Source organism: Ictalurus furcatus, chromosome 2 (assembly GCF_023375685.1).
Source record: "Ictalurus furcatus strain D&B chromosome 2, Billie_1.0, whole genome shotgun sequence".
In the NCBI taxonomy this organism is placed as follows: domain Eukaryota; kingdom Metazoa; phylum Chordata; class Actinopteri; order Siluriformes; family Ictaluridae; genus Ictalurus; species Ictalurus furcatus.
Window position 1 is genome coordinate 18,141,548 of NC_071256.1, and position 27,296 is coordinate 18,168,843.

General features: G+C 38.4%; 1 protein-coding gene across 5 annotated transcripts in view; it reads right to left on the reverse strand.

Moving 5' to 3' along the window:
* septin12 (septin 12) overlaps positions 1-27,296 on the reverse strand; it is an 81,989-nt gene that overhangs the window by 20,742 nt on the left and 33,951 nt on the right. The window contains exons 1-2 of one of the 5 annotated variants that reach the window (XM_053651823.1): positions 19,894-23,446; positions 1,771-2,016 (exon numbers count right to left, since the gene is read on the reverse strand). In XM_053651823.1, the coding sequence (XP_053507798.1) occupies positions 1,771-2,016; positions 19,894-20,245 (598 nt within the window). In that variant the 5' untranslated portion in view covers positions 20,246-23,446. Of the gene's footprint in view, positions 1-1,770; positions 2,034-11,120; positions 11,234-14,696; positions 15,759-19,893; positions 23,447-27,296 lie in introns of those variants that run through there. The other 4 variants (XM_053651842.1, XM_053651853.1, XM_053651832.1 and 1 more) reach the window with 4 other exon arrangements.

The window sequence follows — 27,296 nt, forward strand, 5'->3', positions numbered from 1 at the left end:
TGTTTTAAATACGATGATTAAAAGAAGAGTCTACAATTTTGTGACATCATAAACTACCAGTGCAGCAAAACATTAATTGTAAACTATCATAAATACAATCAGCTTCAGAATTATTGGCACCCTGGGTATAGATAAAACTATAAACCAAATCCAAATCCCATGAAAGTTTTCAGAAAAACGACTAAAAGCTGAAGTTTTGTCTTCATGTGCTCTTTAAGGGACTTGCCAGAATGTCTCTTTATTTTCACACCAGAGGAGCGCCAGAAGAATGAAAAGCACAAGCAAAACCCCTGGCCAAGAAAAAAACAGAGAGAGAGGGGGAAAAAAGAGGGTGAGAGAGCAAGTGGGCTTGAATATGCTACACTGATCCAATCATAAATCCCAGTCCTGGACAGCACAACAATACTGCACGGCATTTAATTAGGTTAGACACACACACACATGCACACTTCATACTGGGATGATCCTGAGCTCTGATTGGCTGGGAGTCAGTAGCATGGTGATCTTGAACAGGGCAGTCGTCCAGTAAAACACACCAGATTATGGCTAGAAGCTAAAGACGGAGAGACAATGCCTGGGCCAAGAACCCAAGCTGAGAGGCAGAAACGTCTCAGAGAGCCTAACACAAGTCCAGCTGTCTCCATTTCACTACTAACCTTTATTTCTTTCAAAGCAAGAGAGACAGAATCGAACCTCAGAAAGTCGGAGGATTCAACTTTCTGCACTGTCCAAGTTATCAAATATGATTGGCTATAGAATATGAACTATACTAGGGGTGTAATGCAATTACAATATCTGCATATGTTTATAATATGTGCATCTGTTTAGTGCTCTGAATTTTCATAGAACACATTTAACTGAAGTAAATGTATTCTATGAAAAGGTATACTTTTTAAATATAAACATTTCAATTCAAACTACCTGGAAAGCTGAAAAAGAAAAAAAAAAAACAGACATTTTTCTTGGAATAGGATGAATCAGCTCCTCTACGTTTCTACAGACCTTCTGAAGAAACCAGTGTGATTCATTTGTAGACATTTTGACATTTCCCCACACACTCATTTATCTAATTGCAATGAAATCTCTAATGAACAGCTTGCTGGAGAAGATATCGTTCTTACCAGAAACCAACAACAAGGGCTTTACAGTTTGAATAAACTCCTTTATGTCTAATCACTGTTAATGTTAGGGTTTGAGAAAGAGCTGAGCTCTAGACTTTTGCTTTATGCACGCCAAGCCAGTGTTTCCTGTTCACCTGCCACTGCAGTTCTCCTCCTTCCTGCCAACATCTGAGACTTGTGTTTACCTCAGAGTTACTCTGATCCACGCATCGCTCACACACATGTAAAAACACCACACCACAGCATGCCTTTGTAGTCCTGTGCTGCTAATTTTCTCTCTGATTTTGTTTATCAATATGGTAAATTAGCGATTTAGCCATAAAATTAGATGCAGAAACCTCCCCGACGTTGCTCAAAAGTAAGCTTGTTGAGCCATGGGTTTGGCACTTTTTCACACCAAACTGGAAAGCATGTCTTCAACACTAGCAGGAAGTTATGACTCAACAAATCAGTTCCGAGCACATGTAGAGGTTTTGCTGTGTTTTGTCCATGATTGCAATATGACAGTGACTCACACCTTTATGACTTTATGTAAATTGAAGTTATGAGGTCATAATATATAATTTGCATAAGTCAAACTCATAGCAATGTATCGTTAATCCCGATCTAAACACATGCCAGTCCACTTGGCATTCTATATATTACTCACCGACCACCATGATGTTGAACTCAAAGGCAGACTTCATGGTCTTGCGTTTCATCTGATCTAGCACGGCCTCGATGCCCACGTAGCCGAAGAGGTCGGCACCTCTGATGACGCCCTGCGTGTTGGGCTCAACGAGGCAAGGGCTCTCCTTCTCAACTTCATGTTCTTCCTCCACCTGAAGCTCCACCTCCCTCTCTTCTTCCATCCGGACGGGCTGTTTCAGCTCCAAGTCCAGCTCCTGCACCGCCTCTGTGATCAGAGAAATGCTGATGAATGTCAAATGAAGTTGAATGTTAGCGTATCGTTTAGCTAAAATCATCTTTACAAGGACTGCATGATATAAACATACAAAAAAATATATAACTTGTTTAGGAACATTGTAACATTTTCTCTAAATTGTTAGTAATATGCAGGATATGCGAATCGAAAACACTTCTATGTTCATGTTCCACTAGCCAGCTAGTTAGCTGCCGATAAATTAGCTCAGATTAATCACACATACAAACAACAGGGTAGTTTCGTATCCAAATCTCAGTTTTTGAATTTTATCAGTGCTTTATTTAACTGTAACTAAATAAACTTGTCAAAATACAACATTAACATAACATTACCTAGTTAATTAGCTAGCTAGCTTTGTCCACACAGTTTTGGTTCTATACCAGTTTTACACAGATGTATGCAGACGTATTGAGAAAAGTGAAATTAGTATGAAGCAATTTTACTTAATCACCAAGCTACGTTTATCGCTATTTTCTAGCACTTGCACTGTTCACAAGTTTAAGTTGCAGAGGAGACGCTGCTGTCAAGAATGATATCAATGGTTCTCAAACTTTTCCAAATTTTCGCAATTTCATTTTTTCCATGCTAGGCTCTTTTGTATTAACTTTCTCAGATGAGACTACGTCCTCTGTCTAAAAACTTATCCATTTTAAATAGTTTTATCAGCGTGTGGCTAACAGTACTGTACACTAGTATATCAACAGATGTCTCTGTTTGATGTGTGTCTTAGTGTGCTGTGTATACTTATTATTTCTCATTTTTATGTACATCATAGTTCAAAGGTTGACAATCCCGACTTACATACAGGTAAAATTAATTTTTCAAAAGTAATGTTCTAGAATTTCTATGCGGCCCCCCGGCGCCATCCGCCGGCCCTCCAGGAGGCCACGGCCCCCAGTTTGAGAACCAGTGCCATGATATGACACACTCAACAGTTCCAATCAGACAATTTTTTAGTTATAATGAAATCTTAGCTAGAGATTTCAAAGATAGTGACTTTCCTGAATGCTTATTTAATGACAAATCTTTAGTACCATGAAGATTTTTTTCCATTGACTCTGCTACCTATTGCAATAACTGTCATCTCAGCAAGTAATATAAGTGAGGCAAAGCTTTGTTTTGGACCTAGAAAGCAGAATCTGCGCGCTCAGCTATCTCCGGATAAGTTACACTTTCCACAGATCTCGGGGGGCTAGCATGAAAATCACCTGCTACGCGCAGTGAACTTTGCACAGCAAGCCAGAGAGAGAGGAATCGATCAAAAAAATGTTTTCTGCAGTTTGAGCTCGAGTTTGCTCAGCTCAATTGAGTGCACTTGACAGATCACTGACATATAGAACAGAGTTCACTCTAGAGAGCTCGTCCTCTGAGGCATGGAAGCTAATCAGGCGGCTAGGCTGGCTTAGGCCTTACTGGGAGGCAAAAAATGCATGTGTTGATGCGCAAGAAAAATGTTCAGTGTGGTAAGAGGATTGACAGATCACCTGAGGTTAGCATGAGAAATCAGAAAATTTTAACGGCATACATGGCTAGCAGCTAACAAATGAACACTTTAAATTTAAGATTTGAAGTTACTTTTTTCAGTTAGCCATCACAGAAGTTGAGCTAGCATTGCAGCATTAACGTTCATCTGTAGCAGTAAAGCGTATCTCAAGATCGCCTAGTGTGCTAAGAGGATTAGCAGGCAACCATCATACTGCTAAGAACCTCTAAAGTCAGCACGCTAAAGCTTTCCAAAACAAATCCTTAGTTATATCACCTTATCCTCATGGCATCCTGGGAGGGTGCTTATATAATATACTATGTAAGATTCTATTTTTTTAACCCAACAAAGAGGAGACAATGTGGTCATACGGTCTAAACCTTCAAGCTTTAATCTGAGCCACGAAACCAGCATGACCTCAGATCACAGCTGCTCTTTAACCTACATACAAGCTGTGTCTCTGTGTGTTAGTTCTTATGTGCATCAACACACTGCAGGATGTGTAGGATGATCTGACAAGCTACCAGGAAACGCCTGCTGCTACTGGGCCTCCACCTGAACACACAGATAGTGTAACCTTTTGTGGGCGGGGCTAAATGTGAATCAGTTGTGCTGTGAATACACTCGGTAATTTGTGTCTGATTGGCATTCGTCAACAAGCACACACAAACAAATCAGCGAAACTTCAAATTAGTCTTATTGCTATTAATTACAATGCATACAGTATGTACAAACATGCATTTTGGTTGATGTGCTCTGAAAAACATAACAGCACTAAACATTCTTCAGGAAAGAGCTTGGCCCCCCCATAGTTTCTTGAATCTCCAGTGCTAAAATAAAGTGTCAGAATCCAAACATGATTATCTGCTGTATCATAATCGCCTACCTCCAGGCACAAACCCGATGCTCATTAAATGGTCTAACGTCTCTGTCTCTGCCTGAGAAATGCGTTGTGGTGGAAGAGTTTTGACGCATTTGTGCCTGGGGCAGTGAGGAAGTGAGGACTTCCTTGATAAGACTTTGCTCATGCTGTTCACACAGGCCTGCTCACACATCCAGAGTTTCCTTTGTGTTTAGGATTGCGAGCATTCTAGCTAACGCAATACCTGGTGAATCAAATTGACGACAGCGAATAAGATGTTTTGTAATATCGCTCGGAAATAAAGACTCACCCTGTTCACTCAAGCATGGTGCGAAACTGATAAACAGGAAACAACCTGCAAGCTACAGTCTGCTGTAGAGATAGCACAGAAACTCTGTTCGGTATCAAGGATTCAGAGAGAAGAGTGATGGTTAGAACAGATATTTTCATGGACATACCCTACCCATGTACCAGTACCCATGCTGAATACGGTTACGCTATTTGCCACGCTGTCCCACGGTTCGACCCCGAGCTTGGGTTACTGTCTGTTTTCTGTTTCTGCACATGTTCTACCAGGATAGGATCCACAGCAACCCTGAGCATGATAGTGTTTACTGAAGATGGGTACCAAGAGTACCAAACAAAGACACACCAGGTGTATCTGAAACAGATTGTAGCTGCTCTGATACCTTGCTGCCTTCAGCTTGTACCTCCATCCGTCCATACCGCTTATGCTATACAGGCTTATAGAGGAGCCTGGAGCCTATCCAAGGGATCTCGGGGCACAAGGCGGGGGATACCCTGGACGGGGTGCCAACCTATTGCAGGGCACAATCACTCACACATTCACAAAATATGGACAATTTGGAAATGCCAAGCAGCCTACAACGCATGTGCTTGTACCGAGGGAGGAACTCTGTGCACACAGGGCAGAGACAGAATTCAAGCCCCCAACCACACAGGTGTGATGCAAACATGCTAACCACTAAGCCACCATGCCCACCCCTATACTATGTCATAAGTCACATATCTATAAAGGAAGAGGTAAAAAAAAAAAAAAAACGTTTCAGATAGCCTTCAAAAGCAGCATATGTTCCCATACTACCAGATTACCAACATATGCCGATGATATTCACTTAACCTAACGCCCATTAGGCAAGTAAAAATAATAAAGTATCTTTGGGGAAAGTAGAGGGAATATCCGGTGATTGCACCAACTATTTCTCACTAGAAATGAAATCTTAAGTAAAATTATTGCATTTCTCCACAAAGTGCTCCAATAGATAAGCCCCACCTGCTCAAATATGCCCCTTGACTCGTAAATACTTCATTTCGCTGAGGAAAAATGTGGTTGAATCTGCATTTCATATTCATTTGAGCTTGGGAAATAGGAGAATATTACCAAAAAAAATAATAATTATTTAAAATTTTCTTTGCTTGTCTAATGAATAGGAAAAGTGACCTAGCAAAAATGTCCAAATTATTAATCTCAAGACCTATTTTCAGAGTTAGTATTATGTGACAGAAAATAGGCACAGTTACTTGACCAGAGTTTCAGATTCAGATTAATAACCTGATTATAGAGATGCATCGATGCTATATTTCTCAGCCGAGTGATATCAGCCAATACCGATAACCGATAGTCCTGCCTTTTATGCCTTCTTTTAAATTAATAATAGTTAATTCCACAATTCTGAAAGAAATGCAAATAAAAACTTTATTCTCTCAATTTTAACAAGTTTTTTCACAGTAACTGGTCTCATAAACAGAAAAGACATTACTGTAATTAACACATGAACTAAATTCTGAATATTAAAGTAAGATTTCTTAACTTATTATATGTTATTAATTCATATTAACATTGACTGAATTCTAAAAAAAACCTCCTATTCGTCTCACATTCACTCACCACAAACAAAACTATTTCTACTTCATCACTGAACATCAAACTGGTAATATATAATATAAACTTTTTTATATATTAACTTTAACTGGATATGAAATATACTACTCTAGAAATATATTTTTCTGTACAATATTTACCTTTTTTACATTAAAATATTTCAGTTTCATTTAAATTTCATTTCATTTAAATATTTCAGCCGATAGCGTGAAAAATTGCCTTTATCGGCCGATACCGATTATTGGCCGATACACCAGTGCATCTCTACCTGATTAGTATGGTGTCATATCGTATATCACAATAGAGGAAAAGAAAAAGAGATGAAGAATGTAGCATGTCAGTAATATAGGAAAAAATGGAGGAGAACAGATGTGGACAAACATGGATCGTCTCAAACAGACGGGTTTGTGGGAACAGAGGGATGGCCTTGTCTTCCAGATGCATGAGAAAGACAAACAGACTGACACGACGTGAATGACTGTTAAAAAAAAACCCCAAAAAAACCGAGCGCCTGTGCAATTAAAGAGAAGAGTGAACAGTGGAACCGAAGAAGTGCAGGCCTGTGTCTGTGTTTAATCAGTCGCCGGTCGCTCTGCCTTCCGAGGACTGACACAAATCACACATGCCACAAAGAAGACAAACACAGTACAATGACAAACACGATGAGAACAGTCCAAGAACCACGTACCACAAGTTTACATCCAAACATCTGAAAAACTACTCGAAATCAGCAACTGTGTTTGTAAGGACACAAAATTTAAACTTGCTGAACTAGTCAAAGTAGTTAATGTTAGCTCAGAAAGTCAGAGCAAATGGTCTCACCTGGATATCAAACCCATTACCGTCCCATCCAACCCATCCCATCATCAGCAATTAAGCACATTTTAAGCACTAACTATGAAAATTTGTAACATAAATTGCTTCCGTGTGACGGCCATATTGGTCACCGAACGTCAGGATAAACTTTCAATCCCTGACTAAATGCAAAAATTACGATTGTTATGCTAATCAGCTTCATAAATGGACTATTCCTCATTCTTCTTCATTTCGATCGTGCAATTGGTTCAAATATTAACCGATTATTATGCTGTATGTAAATATATCTACTACATTTAGTTACATTTAGATGATGTCAACGAAAGATCGTTTGGTCTCAAAATTCGGGTTTCGTCACACACACCAATTTTCGTAATATTTAGCCTTTTTTTATTAATTTTTTTATGTAAAGATTTTGATATTCGCATTTTAAATAAGTTTTAGAACATACTATAAATACATTTAACATTCAGCTTTATGATACCTTACGATATAAGTACTCAAAAGCCAGTAAAGGCCAAAATTAATGTAGGTGTTACACACACATATACTCATTTGCTATCTTTGTGGGGACTTTCCAGTGACACAATTATAATGTAATAAAACAAATATAGAAATAATTAACTAATTAATACCCACACCTAAATTTGACCCTAAGCTTAGTCTCAGTAACCCTTTCGTTTTAAAGTCTATATAGTTTGTGAGGACCCTGGCAATTGTGAGGACATCTGACACAATCCTATCATTGTGAGGACATCTCGGGCTTATTGGTCCTCACACACTCATATACAGCAGGTGCACAGTGTAGGGTCACTCTAGTTACCTCAGGTGACCATGTTGTCTTTAACATATGATCATACTGAAAATAGAAAGAATCACTTTTACCCTTTTCTATCAAAGTTCGCTCGCTATCTGGAGTTTCAATCTTGTCTGATAGCGACAGTCGGAGATGGACGTGTTAAAGGAGCTCTTTATCAGACTGTTTTCTTGGATAACTGGAAGAAACCATTTTGATGATACAGGGCCATAAAAATTATGAGTGACAGTCAGCTTGACGTGTCTCTGTTTTTACTTCAGTATGTAAATAGAACATTGGAAAGAAGTATGAACTCACAATCGTGTACTACAACTCCTGAACTTGTAAACTCCAGTGTCAGTGTCTCTGGTAGCCTAACTCACAACCTTCTGATTGCTAGCTTTTATGCTGCATGTTTGGAAGTGGGAAGGCGATACTTGGAATCACGTAATATTTTGACCTTGGAACATTTAAAGCTACCAAAAAATCTTTTGTTAGCAACAAGCTATCCAGTTAAAGCTATTCGTAACTCTTGAGGGATAACTATGACATTTATGATGTATTTACCTTCTCACACAGCAAGCTTTATGTTTATATATTTATAACCATAGATTTAATCAATTACTGTTGTGGTATGTTGATTGAGCTAAAGCAAACACTACTATAGTAGAGAAGTGGTACATTTGTTGATACATGTTGATACAACTCGGGGTCACCCTCCCGAATTTCTGTGTAGAAATTCCAACTTAAGAATCGAATTTGGCTTTTCCGAGTCCGAGGTCAGAAAGTTGCGAGTTTTATTACTGTCTACCCCTGATGCTTTGCTTCTGTTTGCAGTTTCTACACTTTCAAATCCACATGTATGGATGGTCCGACATGGATACACCAAAGATTTCCACTTCCTAAGACAGCTTAAGTCTCAGAGTTCTCATCTCAGGACTCGTATTTACTCTGTATTCAACCTGCTCATACCTATGCTGCATTCGACTAAAACATGCAACTGGGAAAACCAAAGAAAACGGTTCTCAGCACGGAATTCGTACTCAAGAAACTCAGGACGGTCTCCTTAACCCCGAGTTCAGCCAGTGACATCTAATCAACATGGCTGCTCACAGGATCAACACTAAACAAAAGCTGCATTCAGAAGTCGGTATTTGGAAGAACATTATTTTCAAATGCAAGTACTTGTATTTGAACATAAGCGGTGCTACTTTTGTTGCATTAAAATTTGCAAGTTGGAATGGCGCCATTTTTCAACTCAACATACACAGTAGAAAAATCACATGGCCTCCACATTTGTCTTTTGTTATCAATGAGCTAGCCAGCTAACTGTGACGAGTGATGTATATTTGCCCCCTCAAAACTCAACGGTATAGTCAGTGATCTAGACTTAACAAGCCAATATGTACTGGTATACATGTTGAATGACCAAAAGGAAATACTTGTATGTACAGTAAAACACATTTAAAGTGACGACGCGCTACTTTTTTTTGCTTCTTGCTGCCATGTTGATCTGACGTCACTCCGTAAACAGGGAACAAACTCATAAATGAGAAGACTCCCTTGGAATTTCAAGTTGTTTTCTTTGTTTTTTTCTTGTCAGAGGTCGGGAATTACAATTTCCGGCTGCAACTCGAACGCAGCACTAGTTTACCGTTCATGCTGATTTCACCTCACATCCTGAACCTGGAATTCTGACAGGTCTTCCTAGTCAGAGGTCGGACATTACGAGTTATGACCTTTATTCGAATGCAGCAAAAGCAACACTTCTGACCTTTAAACTGGGTATATTGTATACTTGCCTTAGCTCGATTAACATAGACATATTTGTATGTTAAATCTGTAACACTGACGCTACAGTTCGCTGTTTTGAGGATGAAAATATACACCACACAGTACAGTTATCTAGCTAGCTTGTTCCAACTTTGTAGCTTGAAGGCACGAAGCTCGCAAATAACATAATTCCTTGTTCTGACTTTCCACTTCCAGGTTAAGTCAAAGTTAACAGCATTACTACTATGTGTACACTTGTACACAGTAAAGATTTATAATCCCACTATCCGGTGTCACCCAGAAGAGGGTGGGCGGCTGTGGCTCAGGTGGTAGCGTGGGTTGTACACTAATCGTAGGGTTGGCGGTTCCATTCCCAGCAGACGTGACTCCACGTGCCAAAATGTCCTTGGGCAAGACACTGAACCCTAAGTTGCCCCCGATGGCAAGTTAGCGCCTTGCATGGCAGCTCTGCTACCATTGGTGTATGAGTGTGTGAGTGACTGAGACACAGTGTAAAGCGCTTTGGATAAAAGCGCTATATAAGTGCGCCTTTACCATTTACCAAGAGGACGAGCTCCCTTTTTGAGGCTGGTTCCTCTCAGCGTTTCTTCCTCACGTCGTCTCAGGCTGTTCATTAGTGATCTAAATCTATATGCGGATTTCTGTAAAGCTGCTTTGTGACAATATGTATTGTTAAAAGCGCTCATTGAACAAAAACTGCATTGAATTGAACTAGCTCAGAGAGTCATGCTCCTGTGAGTACAAACAATTGAAGAAGATTCTGTAGGAATTCCCATTCTTCTGTTAATGTTAATATGCTAACACCACCTCTTTATGCTAATCCAGTCCTCAAAGTACAAACAGTCTTAGCTTAGTGTTTTCTCAAAAAGAAAAAAACTTCCACAAAGGACAAATTTGAACCTTGAGCAAAATGGAAAATTTTGAAGTATGAAAAACCTGCATAGTTTTTGACTTCATTTTCGAAAAGAAAAAAAAAAGAAAAATCCCTACTGATTGTATAATCCAGTCCAAGATTAAATAATTTATGCATCTTGCTGATTAAATCACAGCCAAATAAACCTCTTTTGCTATAAAAGCGATAAACTGAAACGCTAATGACTCGGAAACATGTTTATCCTTTCTGCTGGAGTTTTAGTACATTTCCCATGAATGAACTGCATCTGATTGTAAGATACATGCAGGAAACTACCCATAATGCTCAGCAATGTTTACAGCTCTCACAAATCTGCTTCTTCAAATTGCTAAACAAAAAGGGAAAAAATTTGATAAAATCTAAAATAAAACTAATGCTTCATTATGTGAAGACCTCCCCTCCCCCTGTGTGTGTGTGTGTGTGTGTGTGTGTTGCTGCATTGTTATCAGCATGCTCAGCCATAAGCATAACCCCAGAGAACAGACAGAAATCTCACAGGATTCTTACCTTCTCTCATTCACAAATCCACTCCTTGCGAATCAGCAGAGGAAAACAACCTGCGCCACACACACACACACACACACACACACACACACACACATACACACACACGAACACCACAGGCACTCTACAAACACACACACACACACACAAACTCCCAAACTTTTTCTCCTCCTGTTTCTGCACAAAAAACTTTGGTGTCCTGCTCTGAGAAGGTGCACTGAGTGTTAAGTCAGCATGCCACCTCCTGCTCTCTCTCTCTCTCTCACTCTGAGAATGAGTGTGTGTGAGTGTGTGTATGTGTGTGAGAGAGAAGGAGGGGGTTAACGGCCAAAGCTGTTCACGCTCATTCACATGCAGATTGCCCAGGAGCTCACACTAATCCAAAAGAGGACTTCTCTTCTCCTCCACACCACTCCTCCCCCATGTCATCCCTCCTTTCCTTTCCTCACACTCGTTTGCGTAGTGCCAAAGCCGCTGTCGCTTCCCTGATGAGCACGGAGCCAGGCGAATGAGTAATTGTCCTACAAAAGCAATTACTTATAAAAGCGCAATTTCTTTAAAGACGCTCTGGAAGTCCACGTGGAAGTCGGAGAAACATTTGGATTAGTACACATCTATGCTGATGACCAGAGCTGAAAATTACATGCTAACTGATGTTCTGTTCACATGGAGAACTTTTAATCAGAAGTTAAGGTTCTGACTCAAAGTTCTAGTGCTGGAGCATAATCTGGACCTCTTACATACCTGGATATCGATACTGTGTAAAGTATTTCCTACACTTCTCTGAGATATTGAGGTTTTTGTGATGTATGTTTCAATAATACTACAAATTTCATTGAGTTACATGTCTCATTTACTTTTTTTTCCCATTTATTTATTTATTTATTTTTGTTTACAGTTACTCACCATATAGTGTTATATTTATTTTAAATGTATTATAAAAATATTAAATAAGTTTTTACATTGAAAAAAACCTTAATTTTCAGTGTTAAATAATTAATTTATAGACAAAAATATCTTCAGCATATCAACAAACACAATTGTTATTCATTTAAAATGTTTAATTATTTAAATGTAAATATTGTAAAAAAAAATTGTATTTAATTGTTTTTATTACCCCCTCTTTATTAGTTTCTTTATTAGTTTTTTAGTGTTAAACAATTTTCTTTTCCATAGACAATTTAATAAAAAAAATTTAACATACTTTTACAATAAATCTTTAAAATTATTCAAATTTTACAGATTTTATTGTTATTCTTCCTGCTCCTGTGTTTTCATAGACATTAAAAAAAGTATCATTAATATTGTTTATATATATATATATATATATATATATATATATATATATATATATATATATATATTCATTAAAACAATATTATATATATATATATATTAAACAATTTTGCAGTGTTAAATTTTTTTTTCAGACATAAAAGTATCATTAAATACTTTAAAATCTTTAAAATCCTTATCTGATTGTACTGATTTCTCGTTTTCAGTGTTAAATCGTTTGTTTTGTAGTCATGAAATTAAAAATATAATTAAGCTTGATTTTTAAATCTTTAAAATTGTTTTAAAAATTGCGTAGACACAGTGTTTAATGTAAAGTATTTATTAAACATAATTTCATCCATACATCCATTTTCTGTCCCGTTTATCCTTACTGGGTTACGGGGAATCTGGAGCCTATCCCAGAGGGCATGGGGCACAAGGCGGGGTACACCTTGTACGGGGTGCCAATCCATCGCAGGGCACAATCACACACACATTCACACACCCATTCATACACTACGGACATGCCACTTTTTTTGGACATGCCAATCAGTCTATAATGCATGTGTTTGGACTGGGGAAGCACGAGGAGAACGTGCAAACTCCGCACACACAGGGCCGTGGCGGGAATCGAACCCTCAATCCTGGAGGTGTGAGGTAAATATAATTTAATACATTAAATTTATGTTAAAAAAAAAAACTTTTTAACTAGTAAAATTTTTACTTTTTTACTCTTCCCTCATTTTCTATGAAAAAATATTTCTTCCTCTAGACTTATGACACTAAAAGTATCATAAAACACAAATTTTCAGCTTTGTTTTATGCCACACTACAGTTTTGCTGGACGTTTCTTAGCAAACCTGTATAACCTGATACATCCTGAACGGTGATACGATATTTTTGTCATAACACCCATCTGACCACCAAAACCATGCTGATTGAGAACCAGGAAGCAGAGATGTTGCGGGCTTCAGGCCTTCAAAATTCCTACATCTGATGAATAACTTAAGTTAACTTTAGTGACATAATGACTCCTTTTAACTTTCCTCTAAATCAACATCAACAACAACAAGCTGCAAAGAGCGCAGGGCATTTTAAAAATTAGCACTTCTATTTTTTACTATGTTTTAGTGGAACAAAGTAGAACAAAAATCAGGAGTTTCTAATACTATCAACAAAAAGAAATCAGAAAAAGACAACAGTGCCCCTTCACTGTAAATAGGAGCTAGCAACATTTCCTTGCTAGCAGCTACACACGCTGAACAATTTGCTAAAAGCCAGAAGTAAAACTTGTAAAAAACAATACCAGTAAACCTACAAGCATCTTTACTAACACATATTAGGAGATTAATCAAATTAAAATACATTTGTACAATAAAAATATGATCTCAAAGCCTCAAAGTAAAAGTTCATATTTTCTACATGCCGTATTAGCATTGTATTAGCACCCACCTATCAAGAAAATAGCAGTCATTTGATGAGTACCTAATGTTATTTTCATTATAATGCATAATTCACTATTAAGTAGAATTCTGAAAGCTAATACTGCTATTTAAGGAATAACAGACCCCCTCGTAAGAAGACAAGTGTGTGTGATGTTGTCCATGTCACTTTGGAGATTCAGTACTCAGCCCTGACCAGGCAACGGTGGGCCTGTGGGAAAAAATCCTGCACTGATGAGTCGAGGGGTGGGTGTATGTGTGTGTGTGTGTGTGTGTGTGTGTGTGTGGCGAGAATAAATATCACCACTCTTTAACTGTTTCAACATGAAGTGAAACCAGGTTCATCTGTGCAGCTTCACGAACTGCGTGCTTGACTTCACACACACTTTTTCGGTCTGTCTATAAACTTTCACTGTCCTTATATGATCTGGAGGAGAGTCGGCGCCTGAGTGCAGCCATGTATGGATGCTGTTTTTACCCTATAGGAAGAAGAAGAGCAAGAAGAACAACAACGTTCTCCTTCTCCTCCTCCTCTTCCAGACGGGCCCCTGAGACAGAACTATAGAGCTCACACTGAGATGCAGAAAGGACAGAGTTCATTATCGGAATCTCACGTTTTTGTGAGATGCACAATGAATAATAACGATCATAGATGCCTTTTTTTTGTTTTTAACACACACACACGCAGCTGAAATGAGAACGGCACTTTCACAACTATTGCAAGTTTGAGGAAGAAATGAAAGTGCAGAGTTCTTGCAAAAAAAAGAAGCAAAGATTAACTTTGTGAAGCAAAAAATAGAAATTCATGGTCATTTAAAAGAAACGAACAGAGAAACAGAAATGAAAGATGTTTGTTCTTTACCTTAACTGATATGTGCTGAGGATGTCAGTTATACAGGCGGTGTACGTGTGTGTGTGTGTGTGTGTGTGTGTGTGGTTGTGTATGACCACAGATATCACTCTAAGTGTGATGTGGGCCTCTCGCACACTCTCTCTCTCTTCCTGGTTGCATTTTTAACCAATTCAGTGCCAATTTAATTTACTTCCCGTCATGATATTATTAATATTACAATTACATTCTTCTATGAGATAATCCGAGGTACAAGACTCAGGGTTGCTAGATCTGCATGATAAAACCATCCTATACAGAAAGAGACAAGCTTACAACCTCACAAAATGACATCTGTTTTGTGTCTCAGAGCATTACATTTCAACCATCACGACTTACAAGTACGACACAGAGGAAAGTCCAGGAAAGTTGTTTAACAGCAAAACTGTCAATTGCTCAGAATAAAACATCCTGCTTCCACTTCATGAGACAGATATGAAACCATGACCTGACTTTCAGGTCCTCGATGAGGGAGAACCAGGAGGCATGGAAGGCTCCAGAAGATGCAGAATGCTAAAAAAAATCGTCGATGGAAAAATGACATACAGTGAGTGTTATATGACACGACTGATTTGGGGCAATGATAACAATTCATTGCTTTAGTCTCAGGAACTGAGTCACATATGGGCTCTGAATGCTATTTCTGCTAAATCTGTGGTTAAATGCCTTTATTTAATAACTAATACAGCTTTTGCTTTCCAACTGCCTTCCACTTTCTAGACAGGATCAAGACGCAGGTATATAGAAATTAAGAACACGCTATAAATGGAAAAACTCTAACAGGAAATGAAAAGAGCAAGAGGAAGTTCATCATCGGAATTCAGGAACTTCGAAAAACCATCTCAAACCCCGAAAACTGGTCTTCTGCTTATGCACTGGTGACATTTACACACTGAGATTCTCTCTGAAAGAAAACATTCAACACACAAAGGCCACATAATGAAGTTCTGCACTCAGTTCATTTGTCATCTGTTGGGGTACAAACGTCTCGTAATGCAAATGTTAACTCTGAGAACCGACTCAAAGGTCAGATTGTGAATGTAACACTGATTTCTGATTCACACTTTATGAAGAACAAAGCACGACGGTGCTGTTAGGGGAAAATAATCAACGACAAAGTTACTGTTACTGCAGCAGTTAGTCAACGATTACAATGTTTAGTTATTAAAGAACGATATCATATGTTTATAGACACATTTAATGAAACGAGTCCCTGTAGTCACTTATGTTATAGCAGCTTGTCGTGTTAACAGGAATCCGCAAAATGTAAAAAAAAAAACACGTTACAACTTTGTTACAAAGCGCTGACACTGGAGACTCCTTCCTAAAATGTTAAATACATTTATAGTCAATCATAGTTATCAACACATGAAGATGCTTATAAAGAGCGTCCTTCGAACTGTCCCTGTTAACTATCTGTTACTATAGAAATGATGAACAAACGTGTTAATATAAACCTGTGAATTGCTTGTAGAAAATTAATCAAATTGAGAATTCAACAGATTCCAAATGATAGCATTATCAGCTCGATTTGGTCTATGTTAGCTAGCTAACTATCTAGTTCACGAGAACTTCCTGCACAGCCAATATGGGAATAAGTGCTAGTTTAGTTTGGCTAAATTTAATTTGTACGTAAACACATGTTTCAAGAGAGCGAACATTTCGCATGTAGACTTCTTACGGAACTTCACGTCCATCATACATGTAGCTAGTCAGACTTTTACAGTATCTCACAAAAGTGAGTACACCCCTCACATTTTTGTAAATATTTGATTATATATTTTCATGTGACAACACTGAAGAAATTACACTTTGCTACAATGTAAAGTAGTGTACAGCTTGTGTAACAGTGTAAATTTGCTGTCCCCTCAAAATAACTCAATACACAGCCATTAATGTCTAAACCGCTGGCAACAAAAGTGAGTACACCCCTAAGTGAAAATGTCCAAATTGGGCCCAATTAGCCATTTTCCCTCCCCGGTGTCATGTGACTTGTTAGTGTTACAAGGTCTCAGGTGTGAATGGGGAGCAGGTGTGTTAAATTTGGTGTCATCGCTCTCACACTCCCTCATACTGGTCACTGGAAGTTCAACATGGCACCTCATGGCAAAGAACTCTCTGAGGATCTGAAAAAAAGAATTGTTGCTCTACATAAACATGGCCTAGGCTATAAGAAGATTGCCAAGACCCTGACACTGAGCTGCAGCACGGTGGCCAAGACCATACAGCAGTTTAACAGGACAGGTTCCACTCAAAACAGGCCTCGCCATGGTCGACCAAAGAAGTTGAGTGCACGTGCTCAGCGTCATATCCAGAGGTTGTCTTTGGGAAATAGACGTATGAGTGCTGCCAGCATTGCTGCAGAGGTTGAAGGGGTGGGAGGTCAGCCTGTCAGTGCTCAGTCCATACGCCGCACACTGCATCAAATTGGTCTGCATGGCTGTCGTCCCAGAAGGAAGCCTCGTCTAAAGATGATGCACAAGAAAGCCCGCAAACAGTTTGCTGAAGACAAGCAGACTAAGGACATGGATTACTGGAACCATGTCCTGTGGTCTGATGAGACCAAGATAAACTTATTTGGTCCAGATGGTGTCAAGCGTGTGTGGCAGCAACCAGGTGAGAAGTACAAAGACAAGTCTGTCTTGCCTACAGTCAAGCATGGTGCTGGGAGTGTCATGGTCTGGGGCTGCATGAGTGCTGCCGGCACTGGGGAGCTACAGTTCATTGAGGGAACCTTGAATGCCAACATGTACTGTGACATACTGAAGCAGAGCATAATCCCAGCATGTATTCCAGCATGATAACGACCCCAAACACACCTCCAAGACGAACACTGCCTTGCTAATGGTAAAGGAAGATGAGGGTGAAGGTGATGGACTGGCCAAGCATGTCTCCAGACCTAAACCTTATTGCGCATCTGTGGGGCAACCTCAAATGGAAGGTGGAGGAGCACAAGGTCTCTAACATCCACCAGCTCCGTGATGTCATCATGGAGGAGTGGAAGAGGACTCCAGTGGCAACCTGTGATGCTCTGGTGAACTCCATGCCCAAGAGGGTTAAGGCAGTGCTGGAAAATAATGGTGGCCACACAAAATATTGACACTTTGGGCCCAATTTGGACATTTTCACTTAGGGGTGTACTCACTTTTGTTGCCAGCGGTTTAGACATTAATGGCTGTGTGTTGAGTTATTTTGAGGGGACAGCAAATTTACACTGTTACACAAGCTGTACACTCCCTACTTTACATTGTAGCAAAGTGTCATTTCTTCAGTGTTGTCACATGAAAAGATATAATCAAATATTTACAAAAATGTGAGGGGTGTACTCACTTTTGTGAGATACTGTATATTTATTTTAGCGGCTTTAAATTGAATAGAAAACAACATAACGTATCCAATGTGGTGTGTTTTGACAATTTCTTGTCGTGTTAGCTTCGAAGTATCTTCTTCGAGGCAGTGGTGGATGAGAACATTTGCTGAGCCGTGATTGGAGGGCCAAGAAAATAGGGCTTGGGGATCGGTCAATTATGAGATCCTTTATTGAGATTTCCTTCAAATTTGGTAGCTTTGAAATGCTCTGTATGACCTCAGGGGCTTAGAAAACAGCGTGCACGAATTCTATAGCAAACATTTTGTAATTATTGATGCTATTATAACATTATTATAATGTGACGTTATTATAGCACGATAATTTGCCATATTGTTGTACTTGTGCATGCTATATTAAAAGCAAGTTTTAGAAACATGCTAATCATCTAAAAGCGAAGTATGGCTGCCTTTGATGAAGAATAAGTAAAAGACAGAAAAGAAAGAGACAATACAATGAGCTCGCTTTTGACCCGAAATGACCACTAAATGTCTCTGTTGCCACTCAGCTTTAATGTAACCCGCATGTCAGCCCGATCGCTGTTGATGCCAGAGAATGCATGGATGCCAGAGAAATCTCCTAAGGCGAGTGGTGGAGTATCGCTTTCCTACTCATCAACCATCATCACCACACAGGAAGAGGTTCTGGACATGGAGGCTTCATTTAATGAATGCATCTTAACCTCGATTTAATCTTCACACAGCAGTTGGAGGGAAAGCAGTCGACACCGTGACCCTGAGTGTGTGTGTGGGTATGTGTGATATTCGTGGTATTACGAGGCATCATTTAGACCATGAGTCAACTTTTCTGAATTGTAAAGTGTAAAAATTCTTTATAACCCTGAATTTTTAAAAAGGGGGGCGGAGTCAAAAATGAGCACCAAGGAATAAATACTCCTACTATTATAGTAATAAATAATGTTTGTGGATTAAAATAAAACAATCTTTTATTAAAAAGGGGAGGGGTCAAAGGTGAGCACCTTAGGAAACTGGACTGAAAATAAATATATATATTTTTTCTATACAAAAGTAAATAATATGAAAATATTATACAGTAATAAATATAAAATATTTTTAAATATTTAATTCATACTATTTATATTATATTATATTATTGACGTTTTATGTTGTATTATTATTATTACTTTGCTATAAAACATCAAATATTTTACAATTATTTAATAAATCATTTTATTTATAGCGCAGGATGATTTTTTAAAAAGGGGGCGTGGTCAGAAATCAGCACGAAGCCGAGCATGCTCAGGAAATAGGACTGAAAATAAAGAGTTAAAACAGAAACAAGCATCGAGTTCATTCGGCACACAGTCCAAGCAGATGTTCAGCTGAATCTCAAGAGGAGCTCCTGTCCAAAAACACGTTTACTTTTACTTATTTGCTGGAAAAACCAAAATGGAAATGTTTCTCAACTACTGATAAGCGAATGTTCTGAAGGAGGCGCAACAGAACCATCAGCAAAGCAGCACATATTTACAACTTGTGTCAAGTTATAGAAGACGTGAACTCACTTTTATATCAAGTAAAAAATAATAATTAAAAAAAACAACAAAAAGTTTTTTTATTGAAACTGATCTCGACGCTTTTCCTGTTTCACAATATTTAGGCGATTTTCCAAATTTCAGACGCAAGCATAAAAATGTCTGCATGAAATTCACACAACATTGACTCTCCGGTAGAGAATGTAGTTCTATAATGTCCTCCAAATGGCAGTGTGTGTGTGTGTGTTTGTGTGTATGTGTGTGTATGTGTGTGTGTGTGTGTGTGGGGTGAAGACACATTGACTCACCCTGTCCAGCGTTAAGAAGAACTGCTTTTCCTCTCGGTCCGGCCCTGCCTTCTGCTTCTGATAGGTACAATGTCCAACAGGAAAAAAAACTATCGCACACGCACAACACAACACGGCACACACACCCACTGAACACACCCCATACACGCACACACACGCCGGGATGCACGCTGACACACACAGACACACAAGTACACTCTTTCCCATACACTGTGTTTTGCCTTGTATTATGCGTTCTCTCCGTTTTTACAGTAAATGAGTAAGTGTGAGCTGAGTAATGCCGTATGTCAGGAGAGGAAGTGGGGCAGAGCAAAGAACACACACACACACACACACACTCATACACACACATACACACTCACACTCTCTCTCTCTCTCTCTCTCTCTCTCACACTCTCTCTTTTCTCTCACTTTCTTTTACAGCTGAACAGCACCAAGCTTTGTGTTTCCTTCACTTCCTCACTGGAATTCGTCCAAACTGGCTCTAAGTTAGCGGTGGAACGATATGAAAAATGATTCAAGATACAATAACCAACCAAAAATATCACGGTTCTTTGATATATCATGGTATTTTTGTGTGGGTTTTTTTTTGTCATCATAATCAATGTTTTACATTATTTGCTTGTAATATTTCATTATTTCCTCAATCTCTGACTAGTTAAAGGTTCTAAAGATTCATGCTGAAGTTCTACTTGTCAATCATTTAGACAGAGAAACCCAACATAGGGAGCTATAAAGAACCCTATATAGTGTTTCCTTAAAGGAACAAACTAAAGAACCACTAATGGTTCTAGATTAAAAACAAAACAAAGCCATAGAAGGTCTCATAGAATGTGTAATGGTTTTAATGGTTACAATGGGAATTGTATTGGTTTTAATGGATACTGTAATGGTCCCTGTGGGTCTCTACTAGTAATTTGCTGTCTTCTATTGGTGGCATGTTATGTCTAATGGATACCATTTTAATGGTATTTGTAGTGGAAACCATTAGAATTTCTGTGACGTTTTCTATTGTTTTTTCTTCCAAAAGACAATAGAGACAATTCAAAAGAATTTTATTTTTCATTTTATATTTTCTTCAGGTTGTTTGAGGAAATACATAAGATCTCCTAACTTATAGATCCCTACATAGGGTTTAATTATTAGAGAGGGTCCCTAGACCCCCCCTTAGTACCCAGTAAGGGTCCAAGATTGACCCCATATTTCTAAGATAGTTTCCACCATAAGCATTTATGTAATGTTTTTATTGTTATGTTTTTAAAGGTTCTTCAGTTTGTTCCTTTTGAGAAATACTTAAGGGTTCTGTATAGAGCCTTACTTAGGTTTTCCCTATTAGAGAATTACTAGCAGAGCGCCCAAGGGTTCTAGATTCACCCCTTTTTTATAAGAGACGTGACACTATAAGCATTTTTTCTATCGTTTCGTCTTTTTTATTCTTCATCTTCCCATCCTGCTCTGCTTTTTTTTTCTTTCACTTGGTTAGCATGAAAAAAAAGTGAACCGTAAATTCTTCATGAAGTCCATTCAAGGTGCAACGTTACTCCACATCATTTTAAAAACAAAATAAATATATCAATTAATCCTTGCCAGTTGTTTGCTAACACATTTCAGGAACATTGATTTTCTTCTTCAGGAACCGTCTAGGTATCTTGATAAAAGCTTGATTAGTCAGTAGTCACTTTTCCAACATTCACAACACAGCCGATTTATATTTAGCCATGCCTACAAAATTCCATAAAAAAGGCAAACGACAAAATGATGATTAAACAATGACTAAGTACGGCGCGCGTTAAATCTTCCAATAATGCAGCTCAGCTATTGCAGCTAATCAGCTACCAATAGACCCACACAAAGAAACAATATCTTCTTTTATAGGGCACCATTACTTTTGTCCTAACCAAATACCTAGTCTTGTTTGTCTTCAAGTATGGATTTCTTTTGGAATCACTTTCTTATCTCAGTTTCACAACATGTCACAAGATGATTGAAATAAAAGTGATTTAAACTTCACAGTGTAATCCGTATATAAATTCGCAGTAACTCGTCAACGATTGTACAACTTAAAGCTGATCACTCAAGATTCACTTTATACGTAAATATACACAAACTCAGAGGCGAAACGTAAGATCCAGTTGTCCATGAAAACCCAGAATAAGGTAAAAAAACTGGATGTCCATGAACACCGCATTTTCTTGTGTAAGTACTCCTGTAAATGAGAGAATAAACTGTTAATCTATGAAAAGAATTTAACTTATGCTAGCTAACATGAATTAAACAAACGAGGACCAGCCATTTATTTATAAAATTCTGAATCCTGGCTTAGGAAAGTTAACAAGAGAAAAAAAAACTAACAATGAATTAAATTAGCTAGCAAACAAATTTTGTTGCGACACTTTTTTGTTTGTTTGTTTTATTTTCGCAACAGTACAAAAATCTTGAGTGTCAACTTTCAACATTGACAATTTTACATAGAAGTTGAACTACAGGAATTCAAACCTCGGGCATATTTTTGTACAAATGGACTAAATGCCACAAATTTAGCTGAACAATGCAAAACCATTTGTTGTTTGGATATATTTAATTTCACAACAATACCATTTTTCCTTTAAACTCTAACATCAGCTGAAAGTGACATCCCCCAACACTAAAGAGATAAACAGACCTAAATCATCAATGTATGTGGCTTTGCTATTATGACGTATTATCAGATAAGCAGGATGCTGATCTTTCTGGAAAGCCAAAACACGCCGTACAGAAGGAAATGGCCTCTTTTGAGCACCGCACAACCTCCATAACCCACTCCATAATCTGGTGTTTCAGCAACATGTAGTGAGACCTCAACCTACAACACAGGATCTATGGGATTCTCTCCGATGGCACTTTTCCAGGAATCGTTAAAATTTCAAATATAGTATTGTCTCATCGTGACCTCTTCCCACTGAAACATCCTGTTTCTGAGGAACCTTTTTTGTTCTACATTTCTATTTTTAATGCTGCTCCTGCACAAAATGTAGGCATAAAAGGTTCCTGTTTACCTCCTGTTATTTTTATTCACAGAACACCGTTTATATAAAAGGAGAAACATGGAATATTTCGGAGCATGCTGTTGCAGGAAAATAATTAACACAGCATGGTGTGATAAAGCGGAGTCATTGCTACCATCCCAAAGCTCATTATTTCCCTTTAACAGTATGTTATGAAGTGTATTATTCCTCTTATACCACAGCAATTTGCCAACGTTAACAATGTTTTATTTATTAAAGAATGCCATGTTGTACATTTATCCATTTATAGTTACATTTAATGTTGGGAACATCCACAAAACAGGCTATTTCATTCAGGTTCAGGCATTAATGCCACAGTTCTGAACACTTTTCTCTGTTGGAAAATGTAAAGTTACAGCTTTAACCTCTGACTGTTGTGCTGACACTGGAGACTCCTTCCATAAATGCTAAATAAACATCTCCTTCACCATATCAATGACTCCACATCCTGTTTACTCCATTTTTCTGGAGCTTTCAGTGTACAAGTCCTCCTAAACGAGCTCTTACTACAGTGCAGAAACGTTAAACATATTAGAACAAGCGCATTAGTATAAACCCCATGATTTATAGATTAAAAAGCGTTTAAAGTGATCAAGCTAACTAGCTAATATAATGCTACTAGAAATTAGAATGAGGTAAGCAGAGTTGAAAATTTATTCGATGTTAGCATGAAATTGAATCAATCTAATGAACTAAATGCTAATATGGCTTAATAATCTTGTCAGAAATCCGGTCAGGTTAGCAGTCTACCCTAAAAGGTAATCAGATTATTTCAGAAATAACTGATGTTTGTAAAATATACAATATAAATTACAAATCTTTTCTGGAACATAGCTGTAATGACACAAACATTCACATTACCTAACTGTTCACTGTACAACTTGTTTAATGTTGGTTACCAATACCTATGTTAGCAAGCTAAATAAAATGAAACAAAGTAGGTATGTTAGCTAAATTAGCCAGCTGTCTGAAGCGCTGGTGAGGGAGCTTAGATCAGCGTTAGGTTTGTTAGTGAAAATGAATCAATATCTTGTTGTTATGCTAGTTTCACCTTGGCTAACAGTTGGATAACTTGTAAAAAAAAATACCCAGTGTGTGTTAGCTAGCTAATGTTTACTCAGTTTATTACATTATTCACACTTTTTAAAAAACTTAATTTCACAGCACTCTTATTTCTGCTCAGTCTGTGTCTTCACAGCGACTGGATATTACCTCAGATCTACAAGACATAACATGCTACATGCAAATGTGGCAGCCAGTTATAAAGAAAAAAAACAAGAAAGCATATCGTTTTACAGACTCTTTCATATTCCATTAAGGCCCTGTTTACACTAGTGCGTTTTTATTTTAAAACACATAACTTTTGCTATGGTTTAGAACTGCAAGAACTAATCGATAAAATGGATAATAATCGATTATGAAAATCGTTGTCAACGAATCTCATTATCGATTAGTTGGTCTGTGCGCAGTACATTTACTCATTACATTACTTCTGCTCCGAAAACACGCTTTGGAGAGTAAATACTAAAGTTGTGTCCCAAATGACCTACTGTACACTTACACTATGCACTATCGTCTAGTGCAGTGACCCCTAGTGGGTAGTGGTGTACTTGTAGAGGGCCAGTAGGAAAGTTTTAAAAATGTTTAAATAATATAATATATTTTTTTGCTAAATGTATCAAAACATATTCAAATTAGATGTTTTAAAATTAATCAATTTGGTTATTCGTAAATATCACGTTAGCTGAGCTGACGATCTTTCATTGTTGGATTTATTTTAAATTTATTTACAAATGAAATGATAATTTGCAAAAACCTATGAGTGGTAGAGAAGTTCAAGTGTCGCATTGATGGATAAAATAAACAAAAGATAATTCAGAGAGTCAAATGAAATGTCACACCAACAATAAAATGTAAAAAATAAAATCTTGAAATGTTTTGATTTCATTTTAATGTTAATATTATTAATGTTACATATTAATAAAATAAAGTAACATATATAGAAATGACTGTTTAATATATAGCCTATAATTGCTGTGGAGTGAGGGGGTCCTTGTGGATTGATCAAAATATGCTAGGGGTCCAAAGCTCACAAAAGGTTGAGAACCACTGGTCTAGTGTAATATAATGACAATGGGAACACATTAGTTTTTACTAAGCTGAAAGTTTCCCCCCATCCGATTAATCGAAAAAAGAAAAAAAATCGGCCAACTAATCGATCATGAAAATAATCATTAGTTGCTGCCCTATTACGGTTACGCCTGTTGTCTACACTACTCCAGCATTTTCGACCCTCGAAAACGGAGACTTTTGGAAATGCCGAAGACCCCTTTTTAGTTTGCAATCTCCGGGCGCGTGTTTCAGTGTAAACAGACCAAAATGAAGATCTCTATCTACACTACATCTTTAGGGCAGGTGATTGAGTCTCATGGCTTCTCATATCATTGCTATGCTGATGACACCCAGCTCTATTTGTCCTTCCAGCCTGACGATCAATCCGTCTCTGCACATATCTCTGCTTGCCTGTCGGACATCTCGGACTGGATGAGGGAACACCACCTTAAGCTCAACCTGGCAAAATCTGAGCTTCTCGTCATCCCAGCCTGTCCCTCAATCAACCACAACCTCACTGTACAGCTCGGCTCAACCACACTCAAGCCAACCAGGACGGCCAGGAACCTTGGGGTTATTCTCGATGACAGCTTGACCTTTACAGACCACATCTCAACAACTGCACGGTCCTGTAGGTTCATCCTGTACAACATCAAGAAAATCAGACCCTACCTCACCGAACAGGCTACACAGATACTAGTCCAGGCTCTTGTTATCTCAAAACTGGACTACTTCAATTCACTACTCTCGGGCCTCCTGGCCAGCTCCATCAAACCGCTTCAAATGATTCAGAATGTGTCTCGTCTTCAGAACGAGCGTCTTCAGAACGCCTCGTCTTCAACCAGCCCAAGAGAACCCATGTCACACCCCTCTTCATCTCCCTCGACTGGCTTCTTGTAGCCGCCCGCATCAAATTCAAGGCCTTGATGCTCACCTACAAGACCTTGTCTGGAACAGCACCCTCCTACCTCAACTCTCTCCTGAAGGCTCATGTTCCCTCACACAATCTGCGATCAATCCACGACTGACACTTAATAGTACCTACTCAGCGTGGCTCAAGGTCCCTTTCAAGAACATTCAAACTAACTGTTCCTCAGTGGTGGAATGAACTTCCAACCTCAATCTGAACCGCAGAATCTCTCACCATCTTCAAAAAACAGCTAAAGACCCACCTCTTCCGTGAACACCTAACCAACCCATAAAAATAAATAAATAAATAAATAAATTTACTCTGGCACTTACACCTGTACTCTGTGCACTTTGCTTCTTCTGGAACTCAATTAACGGATCTATGGTAGCACTACTTGTATTGTTCTCTGCTTGATATATCGCTTTGCTTGTATTTTCCCATTTGTAAGTCGCTTTGGATAAAAGCATCTGCTAAATGAATAAATGTAAATGCTAACGAAGACTTTTGAAAATTAAGGCGTGGCTTCACCCACATTTGCCCCCTGATTGGGTCTTCTGGATCATTGCATATCCTTCCCTGATTCGTGAAGCCCCTACCATATGATCATTAAGCTACCTTGATTGTATACACAACAACACGGAGACTGAACTGCAAGCTTTGTTGTCATTCTTAGCAGCCATTGTACAGTTCAATTCTGTATTTTATAATACTGCAGCTGCCTACATGCGCAAGAGGCAAGCTATGATTAGAGCAATCGCTAACAAATCTCATTTCAAACGGCGTAAGCCCTACATGGAACGCCGGTTTTGGGTTAGACCAAAAGAGAGCGGACAATGAAACCGAGGGGAAATGAGCGAGACGCGTGGTGACGAGGTTTCTTCACCCAGAAGCCATTTGAGCAGCCCACATTAAGAGCAGCAAAAAAACATCCTACGTTAAAAAGAAACGATATCCCTTATTGTTTTATTTCATAACGAGTGTATGACTGCTTATGTGACCTATGCACCTGTTTATACCATGATGTATCATTTAAGTTTGCACTGCAATGTGCCAGTGTACTAATGTTACAAATAAAATGAATTATTTGAATTTGTATCGAGTTTGATTAAGTACATGCTAGCCGCGATTATCCATATTTATAAAGAAAAAAACATTCCAAAGACAATACATTGACTAGAAAGTAATAAACCCAAAAAAGTCGTCCTTGCTTTTCCTCGCCATCATGCTCATTGTTGTACCTGCTGGTGACTAGCAACCAACTTCCTGTTTACACTTATGCGCATGCCCAGTGTGCATGATTGGTCATGTGACATGCGTTTTCGGTCGTGTGGTGTGGA